The sequence below is a fragment of the Eulemur rufifrons genome, chromosome 6 (assembly GCF_041146395.1).
Source record: "Eulemur rufifrons isolate Redbay chromosome 6, OSU_ERuf_1, whole genome shotgun sequence".
NCBI lineage: Eukaryota > Metazoa > Chordata > Mammalia > Primates > Lemuridae > Eulemur > Eulemur rufifrons.
Genome location: NC_090988.1, coordinates 12,986,326 through 12,999,048, shown reverse-complemented (window position 1 = coordinate 12,999,048; position 12,723 = coordinate 12,986,326). Strand labels below are relative to the sequence as shown.

General features: G+C 40.1%; 1 protein-coding gene across 1 annotated transcript in view; it reads right to left on the bottom strand.

The window, feature by feature from the left end:
• CLMP (CXADR like membrane protein) overlaps nt 1-12,723 on the bottom strand; it is a 98,780-nt gene that overhangs the window by 7,798 nt on the left and 78,259 nt on the right. The window contains exons 3-5 of the mRNA XM_069468798.1: nt 2,109-2,310; nt 891-1,058; nt 307-429 (exon numbers count right to left, since the gene is read on the bottom strand). Of these exons, the coding sequence (XP_069324899.1) occupies nt 307-429; nt 891-1,058; nt 2,109-2,310 (493 nt within the window). The remainder of the gene's footprint in view (nt 1-306; nt 430-890; nt 1,059-2,108; nt 2,311-12,723) is intronic.

Here is a 12,723-nt window from a genome sequence, read left to right as displayed (position 1 = left end):
AGCTTGTAACTAGCTGGGTAGTTTTATTTGTTTGTTTTTTGTTATTTGTTTTTTAAAACTGGTATCTACTTAGTTCTCTCCTGGACGTAGTAAATTTTTTTAGGGGGCTGATTAATTCACACGTTTGTAAATATAAAGTCAGATACAGCTGTTGAATAGTCCTTGCACAACTACTGAATTATTTTGGTGATAGCCATATCCTTCTGGAAGTAAAGACTTTGACTTTACTCCTGATTAAAATGTCTTACACTGAACCACAATGCAGCAATTAAAAAAGTGAAACAAAAAACCCCGTTGGTTGCTTACACTGTACAGTCACTCGTACCACACAGCTTTCCTTCCCGGCCTCGTTGCCTGCTGTGCACTGGTAAAGTCCAGAGGAGGACATGGTGAGATTCTGCAGCAGAACTCGTCCAGGGTTGTTGTAGTCTACACAAGCAGAAAGAATGACTGTAAATCCCTTAGTGATAGCATCTATATTTATTGTTTACTTTATTGCATCATTAACCTAAGATTCTTCAGTTTGGAAAGGATGAAATGATAGAAAAGATCCCTTTTTGGAACATGGGAAGAAATGTAAGCATTCATTGAAGTTGTAGCACATCCTCAAAAGTTACAAAAGATCATGAATATTTAAGGAATATTAAACAAGATAGATATAGTAGATTTTTATAGTACATTTCTTCTAATCTCTTTTTATCACTTTTACGTGTCATCTGAGGAAAGAAAAGACAGATTTTCTGTCCTAGTTTATGGGTAAAAAAATGGAAGTTCACAAGGTTCAGCAGTGTATTCAAGGTCACATAGTGAGTTGCTGCCAAAGTCGATTTAGAATTCATGGGTAGAGTATTATCTTGTTGGCTCAATTGACTGGTAGGAAGATAACTTACCAATCCTAGATTTGGGAGGCAGATGTTCATCCTCTCCCTCTTTCTCCCGGATTCGCTGCCAGTAATACACAATGGGCTTTGTGCCAGAGGATGACTCACACTGCAAAGTCAGGTCACTTCCTTCTGTCAGCTCTCCTTCCAGCTCACACTTGGGCTTGGATGGTCTCACTAGCAAAAAAGAAAAAAAAAAAAGACCTGGCGCGGTGGCTCACGCCTGCAATCCTAGCACTTTGGGAGGCCGAGGCGGGTGGATCCTTTCAGCTCAGGAGTTTGAGACCAGCCTGAGCAAGAGCGAGACCCCGTCTCTACTAAAAATAGAAAGAAATTAGCTGGACAAGTAAAATATATACAAAAAAAAATTAGCCAGGCATGATGGCACATGCCTGTAGTCCCAGCTACTTGGGAGGCTGAGGCAGGAGGATCACTTGAGGCCAGGAGTTTGAGGTTGCTGTGAGCTAGGCTGATGCCATGGCACTCCAGCCTGGGCAACAGAGTGAGACTCTTTCTCAAAAAAAAAGAAGAAAAAAAAATAACCAAAAAAGTTATGATTCAAAGATCCCCAAACACCAGATTCAATGGAAAAATGATGTCCTGTTTCTGCAGCCATCCCTTATGGTAAACCTTTATGTGGAGATTCAACTAGCCATGCTCTACATTACCCCCAAAACAACCACCTCCTTCCCCTGTGCACACACTCCCCCAATTCTAGCTGCTACCAGTGGTGCTGTTGTAATTTTCAGGGGCTGCCCCAGAAACTCCCTCATCGCTTCTCAAAGAAGATAGACTGTTATGTATTGGAAATCTTAGGAAAGTTGAACATGATTTTTCACTGATAGAAGGGAATAGTGATAGAAAGGATAGAAGTTCATTAATTTGGAAGCAGTTAAGTAGAACTTATTAATGCTTGCTGTTAAACAATAAGTGAATTTGAATCATATCTGAGAGATTTAAGTTAAATGTGAGCATACTATTCAAATATTAGAGGATATTTAAATTTTGCAATGTGCTACCATGGAAAATCACGATTATATTTTCTTTTTTTATTATGGCTAACGTACATAACATACACTCTTCTTCCCAGGGAACTTGTCTGGGTGATCTCTGAATGTATAAGTTAAGGTACTGAATATGAAGTTTTGTATCACCATGCTGCATTTGGCCCTCTCTCCCAGAGACCTTAATGAGATGTAGGCACTTACCCTTGGAACCCTGTCTTACCTAAGACTTTTAAGATGACATGGCTCCACACATAGCGCCCTGAATTCTTCACCTTGCAGGTGTACCGGCCCTCATCACTGGGCTTCAGAGGCTCAATCTGCAGGGAGGCATCTCCTGCCAGGAAATTGGAAGCAAAGGCCACTCGGCCCTTCTGTTCTTCAGTCAGGTTATTGTAGACGTGACGGCTGGAGTAAGTGATCACCTGTGGGATAGACCGAGGCAGGGTCAAGCGGCGTGGCTCTCAGACTTGCTCTCCTGCTGATGTCAAGATGAGGAAAGGGAGTACTCCCAGTGGCACAAAGTGGCCAAGCCCGGGGCTGATTCTACATGTCCAAGCGACCTCTGTTCTAAATAAAAGTACAGTACATTTGCTAGGTATTCCTTCTCTTTCCAAAAATAATAACACTTCATATTTGTATAGCATTTAATTACAAAGTACTAATTATTTCATTAAATGCTCACAACTACCCCATTTTATAGCTAAGGAATTTTGATTTACATGCTGAAGGTCACACCACTAAGGAAAGGAGGAAAACATGCAAGTGTACAGCTATACACATATTAAGCACAGAATATTTCTGGAAGGGTTCACAAACTGGCTATCAATAGTTGACTCTGAGGAGAATTGAGAGAATAGAGGGTAAGGATGGGGAGGAGACTTACCTTCCTCCTGTGTACCCTTTTGTATCTTTTGCATTGGCTACCACCTGCACGGGACCTATTCCAAATCCACTGTGCTCCTTGTGCCAGGTGCTTTTACGTGCCGTTTAGTTCATTTTTCACCACAATTTTTCCAAATAGTTATCCCTGTTTCACAGATGGCAGAACCAGGATTTGAATCTACGTTTTCTAAAGCCATCTAGTTATTATGTAACCACAGTTCTCTCTCTCCCTCTTTCTTTTCCCACTTGTGTTCATTTAACTGTTCATTGACTATTCCTCCATAAAGTTTGGAAGTGAAGGAGAAAAAGAGAAACTGAAAAAATCAGTGTGTTGTTCTCAAAAAAGTTGAAAATCCAAGTGAAGGAACTGAAGAATTAAGACGGAGTAGAAGTTAATGGTTAAAATTCAGGTCTGATACTGAAGGCTTCATTGTTTGGTTTTCCTTCTTTGTTGGCTTTAGTGTGGCTTAGTAAGAGTACATTAGATGGAAAAAAATTATGTTCCTTCCTTCCATAAAATACACTTGAGCTTCATGTCTTTGTTTTCCCAGTTAGGGAGACCAAAGTTCATATTTCCCCAACAGAAAAAAAAAAAATTGATTTTTACTGAATTTTCATCTGCCTACATCACAACCTCTAGTTCTTTAAAATTTCCCTGGGTCCTCCTGGTCCATCACTTCACTCCTGTTAGTCACAAAAACTATACTGATCTAGTCCATCAAAACTTCAGGCCATATGACTTCAGCTTTGTCCTCCCTGCCACCAGCAATCGTGTTCTTAAACTCATTCTATTTAAACATCAGCAAATTTTATAGAATGACTGCTTTTCATCAGACTTGGAGGAAGTGGTTCAGATGAGTAAAACCCTCTTCTTCAAGTAATTTACAATCGAGTGAGATTAACAAGGAAAGAAGTATAAACATAGAAAAATAAATGATTTACTTGAAATGGTTTCAGGAAGAATGTCCCAAAAAAGTTGGTGGCATTTGAGTTAGGCTTTGAAAGATGAGTAAACTGAGAGATGACGGAGGCTGGGAGAAGAGGGCTGGAGGGAGCGTTCCAGATATATAGACAGGCACTAAAAAAGCCATGCAAGCATATGGGAGTGTCCCAAGTATATTTCTAGCTGCAGCTGTTCCAAATCATTGCACTGTACTTAAGCCCTTAACTCCATCCTCAATCATGTGATGCTCTGCAGCTCATCAGATGCTTTCCTGAAAAGATTGAAGGCCATCCAATAAGATGTCCATCAGTTCCTCTCCATTATATCAGAACTCCAGTATCATCATCCTTTTGCCCTTACCATCTCTCTGAGAAAAATGTTTTCTCCTTTCTCTGCATATTCTTTTTCTTTAGCAAATATTTACTGAGCTTGTGTGTCAGTTACTGTGCCCAACACTGAGAAAACAGGTAGGAATAAGACACAGTTCCTACACTAAGGAGCTCATGGTCTTGGTTGGGGCGGGGCGGGGGGAACAGGTGAGAGAATATCAAACACTAACTGGTAAGATACTTAAAGCATTTTCCTTCAATACTGCCCTCTCATTTCAAATACCATCCTATTGTGACAACTCTCATATTGGTATCTCTGTCCCCAATTTATTCTTGAGCTCCATTTTCATATTTCCAGCAACCTGGCTGCTGTATATTTCTGTCCTCTCCAGTCTACACTCCATACTGCTGCCAAGTTGATCTAACTAATGTAAAACTCACATTTGCTCTTTTCCAACTCAGAAACCTTTAATGGCTCCCCACACCTCTGAATGATGACCTGACTCAGCCTAGTGTCCTCAAAATAACCTCTATGTTACCTCCCAATCTCACTTTCTTATTTAGTCCACTTCACATACCTGGGCGCAATCACACTACATTATTTCCCTTTCTTTAATATGAGTGGTGCTTTCTTTGTGCTCCCTGTGCCTTTGCTCACAGCATTTTCTTACTCAGAAACTCCCCTTTCTTCATCTCTCCACATAAAGAAACCCTATTCATTCTTTTAAGTCCAAAATCAATGTTAACTCCTCACAAAACCTTTCCTGATATGACACTCTGAGAATGATTTCTCTGCTCTCATCCATAGCATTTCTTTACACCATTTTTATTTGAAAAGAAATTGTAAAAGACTTTGTAATGGGCAAATAGGTTGCCTTTTCTATAATGCTAGGTGTTGTCCAGGGCACCTTTTGGGGTTATCTGATTTTATACACCTCTGTTATCTTTGTGTAGGCTACTTTGCAACTCTGCAGTCCTCCATTCAATAAGCATTTATTAAAAACATACTCTGGGCTTGGCACCATGACAGAGATGATAACACTACAAAGAAATGAGTATTAATGTTAAAAGATAACTTTTTTAAAGAAAGTAAAACTGTGACTCTCATATACATAGAAAATAAACATGTCTCAAAGATTTTACTTTACTCAATAATTAATGATAGAACCAGTAAGATGTTATAACGAGTTCAAATGATCATTAGGGTTAAAAAAGATTTATATTTTCCATTGGATGAAATTCTTTTGCATCTCTATGAACAAGAATGATTTTCATTGCTATGGATAAGAAACGTGAGTATCACTATCAGCCACCCACAAGCTAATTTCTATTTCTGTGGAAATTAATATATGAAAAAAGTTAGACCCTAATTCATCTCCAGAAAACCTGGACTCTAAAATTGGATGCTTGCCTTCCCTCCTCTCCTCCTGCCCCCATAACATACAGCCTTCGCTCCTCCCCCTCCCCATAACTTGCAGCATCTATTGAAAAGAATGCGGAAATTCAAGACAAAACATCTATCTAGGAATAAAGACTGAACTTTTGACTGAAATAAAGCATTTACTGTACTTTTTAGAATTTTTTTAGTGTGCAAAATGATGTTCAGGAGACACCTACCAATGGTGTATGTGAGAAAAAGCTACATGCTGTGGAGGGAGGGGACGGGAAGGAAAATGATTTGTCTCCAGAACTCTTGAGTTCCAGGGGGAGCTCTGAAATTCATTTTGGACAAGATCCTTCACCTTTTAGAATCTAAAAGGTTTAGAGTCCAAGTTTTCTGGAGATGAATTAGGTTCTCATTTTCCTCATGTATTAAAAGAAAATTGGAGAACAGTTCTTATCCTACAGACCACAGGCTTATAGTAAGAATTTAAAAAGAAACAATGTGTGTGAAAGCATTGTTCCTTTACTCAGTGACCACTTTGTGACCTCTCTGTGCCAAGCATAGTGCTTGGCTCTGGCTTTACGAATGGGAATTAGCCGTAGAAATGAAAATCTATGAACACAATGCAATGCATTCAGTCCAGATTTTTGTCTTTATCTAACAAAACATGTGTGTGGCATTTATTTTGTGCTAGGCACTGTTCTTATACTTTATAAATACTAACTCCTTACATTAAAAAAAAAGAAAGCATGATACAGTGAAAGTTTACAACAAGATTAAGGAAGTGAGTCTCCAATAAACTGCTTAAGTTTAAGGCCATTCTTTTGTTTAATAAATATTTGTTGAGTGCTCTCTACAAGGTGGGCACACATATCTTCATCTAAATCTGAGATAGCTGCAGTTTAATTCTGCTACAATGGGGTAGTTCCTCTTGGCCCTCCTGTATTCATGGTAGATATAACTAATTAATAACTGCACTTTCCCATGGAGGCTGGGTATCCTAGGGGGCTCTTAGGACCAGGGAGAGGTTTCTATCCTATTCTTATCCCTTGAAAGGCAACCAACCTCTTATAAACCAGCACAATTTCTAAGTATTTGAGTACTTAGTAACTAAGCCATTAGTCCCACCTCGCTGCTTTTTTTTCCTTCCCAATCAGATAAAACCTATGAACTCTGACCCAGAAAAATACACATATTATTTTGCAAATAATTCAATAGGATTCCTAACACTCAACTGAAAGCCCTCTGCTTTAGACACAGACCAGGAAGAGCTAGGATCACAGCCCTTCTTCCGGATGTGGAACTTGTTTGTTTTAAATGTTTGCAGGGCGTTAGGCCTCACATCCTGTTATACTGTACAGGAAGGGTAGGTTTCCTGGCAGATGGAAGGAGCTGTCACAGAAATGCCAAACTGGTGGGACAATGGGGAGAGGAGGAAATGCACTGCAACAGGAAAAGACTGATGTCTAGAGCTTATCTCTACTCAAAGACTGAAAGTGAGGGGCTGATGTCTGGAGATAGGACAATTAAACTTGGAACACTTAATAGGTGCTCAATTAATGTTATTTTCTTTCTTTCTGACTTGTCTTTATTTTCCGTGGGTGCATAATCACCTGTGAGGAAGTCAGTTTGTGCTTCCTAGGAAGAATGAAGAGATGCAAAGCCTCAAAGACAGTAAAGAGTTGGGTAATTTTTAGGAACTTCTGTGTTTTGTGGGCTTTGGGAAGTTGGGTATCTTTTTGGCCTGAGGGCTTTGGAATTTCTTTCTTGTTTATTTTAGTATTTGGGCTAGCATCAGGAGGTGCCTTTGTCTAGAAAGGTACATTTGAGTTTGGAGAGCCTTAGTAGGATCTGGAGTAGAATCTGGCTGCTTTGGACTGCTAGAAGTACAGTACAGTGGGGGCTTTCAAACTGTTTTGAACAGACTCACATTGAGAAATACATTTTTCTTCATGACCCAGCACACATATAACATACAATACATAACTGAAACATAAGTTTTATGAAAAAGTATATGTGTAATGCATTCTGGTATTGTCTAGTCTATATTAAAACAAAATCCAAACAAAATTTCTGTTTGCTTAGGATCCATTAATGGGTTGTGACCTAAATTTTGAAAAACCGCTGCACCATGGCACGGCACCGTGATTGAGAGAGCTGGCTGGGAAGTCAGATGGTCTGCATTCAAATAGAAGCTACTCCATCTGAATGAGCATAGAGCTGTGTGCCTCATTCAGGTCAGTTAACTAACCTTTCTAAACCTTAAGGTCCTTAACTGTTAATTAAGGTTAAGCTACTTAATAGGATTTTTGTGAGAATGAGATAGTAAACACTCAAATGTTGGCATCATCATTTCTATTAGGCTGATTCTGGGTTCAAGAAAGCCCCTAAGGGGAAGGGCTCAGTGGTACACCTGTAGTCCTAGCTACTCCAGAGGCTAAGGTGAGAGGATTGCTTAAGCCCAGGGGTTCAAGTCCAGCCTGGGCGATATAGCAAGGACCTGTCTCTAAAAACAAAAACAAAAACAAAAAACCTTAAGGTTTCCAAAATTGTTCAGCCCAGTACCCCAAGGATATCAGTCATTCCATACATTAGTGATTTGTGTAGCAAAGTTCCCTGGCTGAAAACCTCCATCTGTTTCCTATCACCTGTGCATACTGTGGATGAAAGCTTGGCCCCCTGAATGTGGCACATAAGGCCAGGGCAGTCTGGACCATGCCTCCTCATCTTTAACCCCTGCCCTCACACCTCTGAATACCCTGGTCCCCAAACTTGATGTTTCTTGATTCTGAACAACATACTCTGATGTGTCTTTGGCTTTAATCATACAGTTTTATCCTTCTGAAATGCCTCTCCCTCTTTTATTTTTGCCTGAACAACACCTATACTGGCCTGAAGATCAAGCTCAAAGGCCACCTTCTGTGTATATCATTTCCTGGCGCCCCAGTTAGAATGGTGACTCCTTCTTCAAGCTTCAGTGTCTTGAGCATATCTCTACCATAGTGCTTAGTACATTCAGGTAGGCCTAACTCCATCTGCTTTTTTTCCCCTTTCCCCAAAATCCTGTCCTTTTTCTTTTTTTAAAGAGATAGGGTCTTGCTTTTTTTGCCCAGGCTGGAACTGTCCCAATATTTAATGAAGAAAAAAGAGATAACACACAGGTAAGCATCTGACATCTTTGAAACAGAGAGATTATACAATTGCAGCATAGCCTTATAATTAAGTAACAATTATTTAATATGAAGATTTCACACACACTTCTGACTTGGATTGGGTCTCAGTTGCAGCCTTGCAATTTGGCTCACATGCTTTGAATCTCAGATGCTTGTGTGCTTCTCTGTTTTATTTTGTTTTTAATTCTAAGAAATGTAGTGCTGAGACTTAGCAGGGTGTGATGGGAGAATAATGAACATTGATTTTATCCTTTTGCAAACAAACAAAAACATTAAATGTATGAATTGCAGCTGTCGTGGGGCTGTCAGCTTTATGGCATTCCTAGTGGACCGAGGGCAGTTTGTTAGCGCTTGTATGGAACAGATGAATCAGCTCAACTTTCTGGCAGTTGCTCTGCTGTGCCGTGGCCTCTGTAGTAATCATAAAACCACTTTGAATGGAGAGAGATGCAGGTCTCTTTCTGTTTTAGATCAGGATTTTTCTTTCTTTCTTTCTTTTTTTTTTTAATGACCAAGCAATGGTCATGGAAGATCAGGAATTTTCTTGCTCAAGGCCAAAGAGAAGAGGGAAGGACTGAAGTGCAAGAGGTTAGGCCTGGGAATTGGAACATCTCTGTCCTAATTTCTCCATCTGAAAAAATAGAGGAGAAAGCTTTCTGTTGTGTGTTTTCCTGACTGATCTTGGGAGAAGATCCCTATCTGGAAATTTAGTTGTGTTTCTATCTTTAGAACCAGGAAGAAAGCTCCAGAGTTCTAGTGGCTATGCTATCAAGGCTGAAATTCAAATATTCTGGAGACTACCTTTCCACCCCCAAATGTTCCCTGCATAATCTGAGCATCCTAGACAAAAGGGATGAAAACATTTCTTCTCAGATTGAAATGCAAAGCTAAACTTAGGATCTACGTCATTGGCAGCCTACTTTAAGTGCCACATCCATTCCAACTCTTCCTGTATTTTCTTACTTAGTCACCCTCATTCCCATTCCCAACACCCTGGCAATTATAAAGTCCTGGCAACTTTACCTGCTAATTTTTAGTATTCCCTTCTTGATATCCCAACTACCTGTGACTATCATTTAAGCCCTTGTTGAATAGTCTGAAATTGCTTAACTGATCTTGCTTTTATTTGGGTCTCCCTTAAATCAGTGTGCCATGCAGTGTCAGAATGATCACCCTAAAGTGCAAATATGTCCCTTGCACTCTTAAAATTCTTCAAGAATTCCATGACATTATAGGAACAATTCTAAACTCCCTAGTGTGTCACATAAGATCTCTATGTGCTGGTCCTGCAGCCTCTGCAGGCTCACATTTTATACTCCACCTATATTAGCTACTGTGATTTCCCAGAATTTTCCAGCCTTTGTGTCTATGCTTTTGTGATTTCTTCAGGGTGGTTCTTTTTATCAAGACTTAGATCAGCTGTGCTTTCTTCACAGGAAGACATTCTTGAGTTTTCCCCTCCTCCAACTACTCTTGGCCAGTGGCTCCCCCTTTATATTCATCTAGAACACTCTGCTTATCTTGATCATGATTCACGATGTTTGTCTTGTGGTTCTGAAATTGTCTTTTTTTTTTTTTTTTTTTTTTTTTTGAGACAGAGTCTCGCTCTGTTGCCCGGGCTAGAGTGCCGTGGCATCAGCCTAGCTCACAGCAACCTCAAACTCCTGGGCTCAAGTGATCCTCCTGCCTCAGCCTCCCGAGTAGCTGGGACTACAGGCATGTACTACCATGCCTGGTTAATTTTTTCTATATATATTTTTAGTTGGCCAGATAATTTCTTTCTATTTTTAGTAGAGACGGGGGGGAGGGGGTCTCGCTCTTGCTCAGGCTAGTCTCGAACTCCTGACCTTGAGCGATCCGCCCGCCTCAGCCTCCCAGAGTGCTAGGATTACAGGTGTGAGCCACCGCGCCGGCCTGAATACATTTATCTCTTCAGTTAGCTCCTTTGCCGTAGGCTGTGTTTATACTGGGACTCCAATAAATATTTATTAAATGTAACTAAATTGATTTTTGATCTTCTGTAACTTCCAGTAATATTAAGTTTTTTCCTGCATGAGGGTCCTTGCAAAATTAGTTCTGTCTGGAATGATTTTCTTCCCACATTCTCCTTATTTCCTACATGGCACATATTATACTTTCAAATTATTTGTGAAGATAATAAAGCTAGTGGTTTACAGCCCAGGCACTGAGGTCAGAGTGCCTAATTTACAAATGCAAAATCAGTGACCTTTGGCAATTTGCTCACTTTGTGTGTGTAAACATACCTCAGTTCCTCATTTGTAACATGGGCCTAATAATCCCAGTCATGAGGATTAAATTAAATGAGATATTAATAATATATGCTAAACAGATTTGTACCTGGCATCATATAGTTAATATTTATTGCTTCCTTCCTTCCTCTCTCTTTGTCTGTCTCTCTCTCTCTTTTCTTTTTAAAAATTATTGAATGTCTTTTCACTGTAAACTCCAAGAAGGCAAGGTCTATGATGTCTTCTGCACTATTGTATCGTGGTACTTAGCATAGCATATAGTAATTACTACATAAATTTGTGTAATCTGAATAATTGAACATATGACCATCCTTATTTTAGAGTATCAGCTGAAGACAGGCAGAGAATTGTGACTACTTATAGCCATTATCAGCGGCCTTTTAAAATCAACCTAATCCTTATATTCACTTGGCTGTGTAACCAAGCAACTCTATTTTTCTTTAGTTCAAGTGAAAATATTTGGATGAAAGTTAGATGTGTGAATTGTTAGAAATTTATTTAATGAGACTTGTTAAAGATGGTAAGGCAGGCCGGGCGCGGTGGCTCACGCCTGTAATCCTAGCACCCTGGGAGGCCGAGGCGGGAGGATTGTTTGAGCTCAGGAGTTCGAGACCAGCCTGAGCAAGAGCGAGACCCCCGTCTCTACTAAAAATAGAAAGAAATTATGTGGACAACTAAAAATATATATAGAAAAATTAGCCGGGCATGGTGGCACATGGCTGTAATCCCAACTACTCGGGAGGCTGAGGCAGAAGGATTGCTTGAGCCCAGGAGTTTGAGGTTGCTGTGAGCTAGGATGATGCTACGGCACTCTAGCCCGGGCAACAGAGTGAGACTCTGTCTAAAAAAAAAAAAAAAAAAAAAAGATGGTAAGGCAGACGTTACTCAAGCAGGAACTGTTAAATAGGTATAAGGACCACTGCAACGGGGTCTTGTGATGGGGGACAGAGATTGAGCCTAACTGACTCCAGCAAGGATAAGTGGGGATTTATAACTAAGGGGCAGGGGAGGGGTCGGTAGATGGAAAATTACTAAGAGGAAACATCAGGCTTCAGGGAGTTTCTGGCTAAACCTACTTGTTAGGATCATTATAGGCAGGCCAGGGTGATAAGATATTGAGGGTGATAAGATACTAAGAGTGGGAGATTTTAGCCAAATTAATTTAGCAGGATTCTTGCTCAAAAATGTATTCTACAAGGACAGAAAGGGAAGCCTAAGATCAGGTCTAGTCAGAAAGAACTCAGGAGTCTGCTTCAAGTGTGCTCAAAGGAGGAAGTCTGTATCAGAGTCATTCCTGGATTTTTGTTGCAGGAACATGGGCTCTTATTCACTTCATTCAGAACTGAGAGTATCTTGTCTAGCACTGACCAGGAAGCTGTTGGAATAAACATGCTCAGGTTGAGGTGACCTTGCTCTACAGAGCACAGATAGTCTCAGGATGCTGCACTTTGAGAACAAAATGACAAGCAGTATCAAAATAACAAGGTGATATAGACAGCTAATTTCAGCAAGTTAAACTCTACCAGTGATTCTGAAATTTATTTTCAGTGAAAACTTTAACTTTTCCTAACATAATCCATTTTATGAAATTAGTAGTATAGACAGAAAAGAGGAAAGGACAGTTTTTCATTTTTTATCAGGGAAAGAAGTAAAGCTCTGAAAAACAGAAGGTAAGTCAGCTTCCCTAAGCTATAGACTTTTATAAATCATAAAACTTTTTTTTTTTTTTTTGAGACAGAGTCTCACTCTGTTGCCTGGCCTAGAGTGCTATGGCGTCAGCCTGGCTCACAGCAACCTCAAACTCCTGGGCTCAAGCCATCCTCCTGCCTCAGCCTCCCGAGCAACTGGGACTAC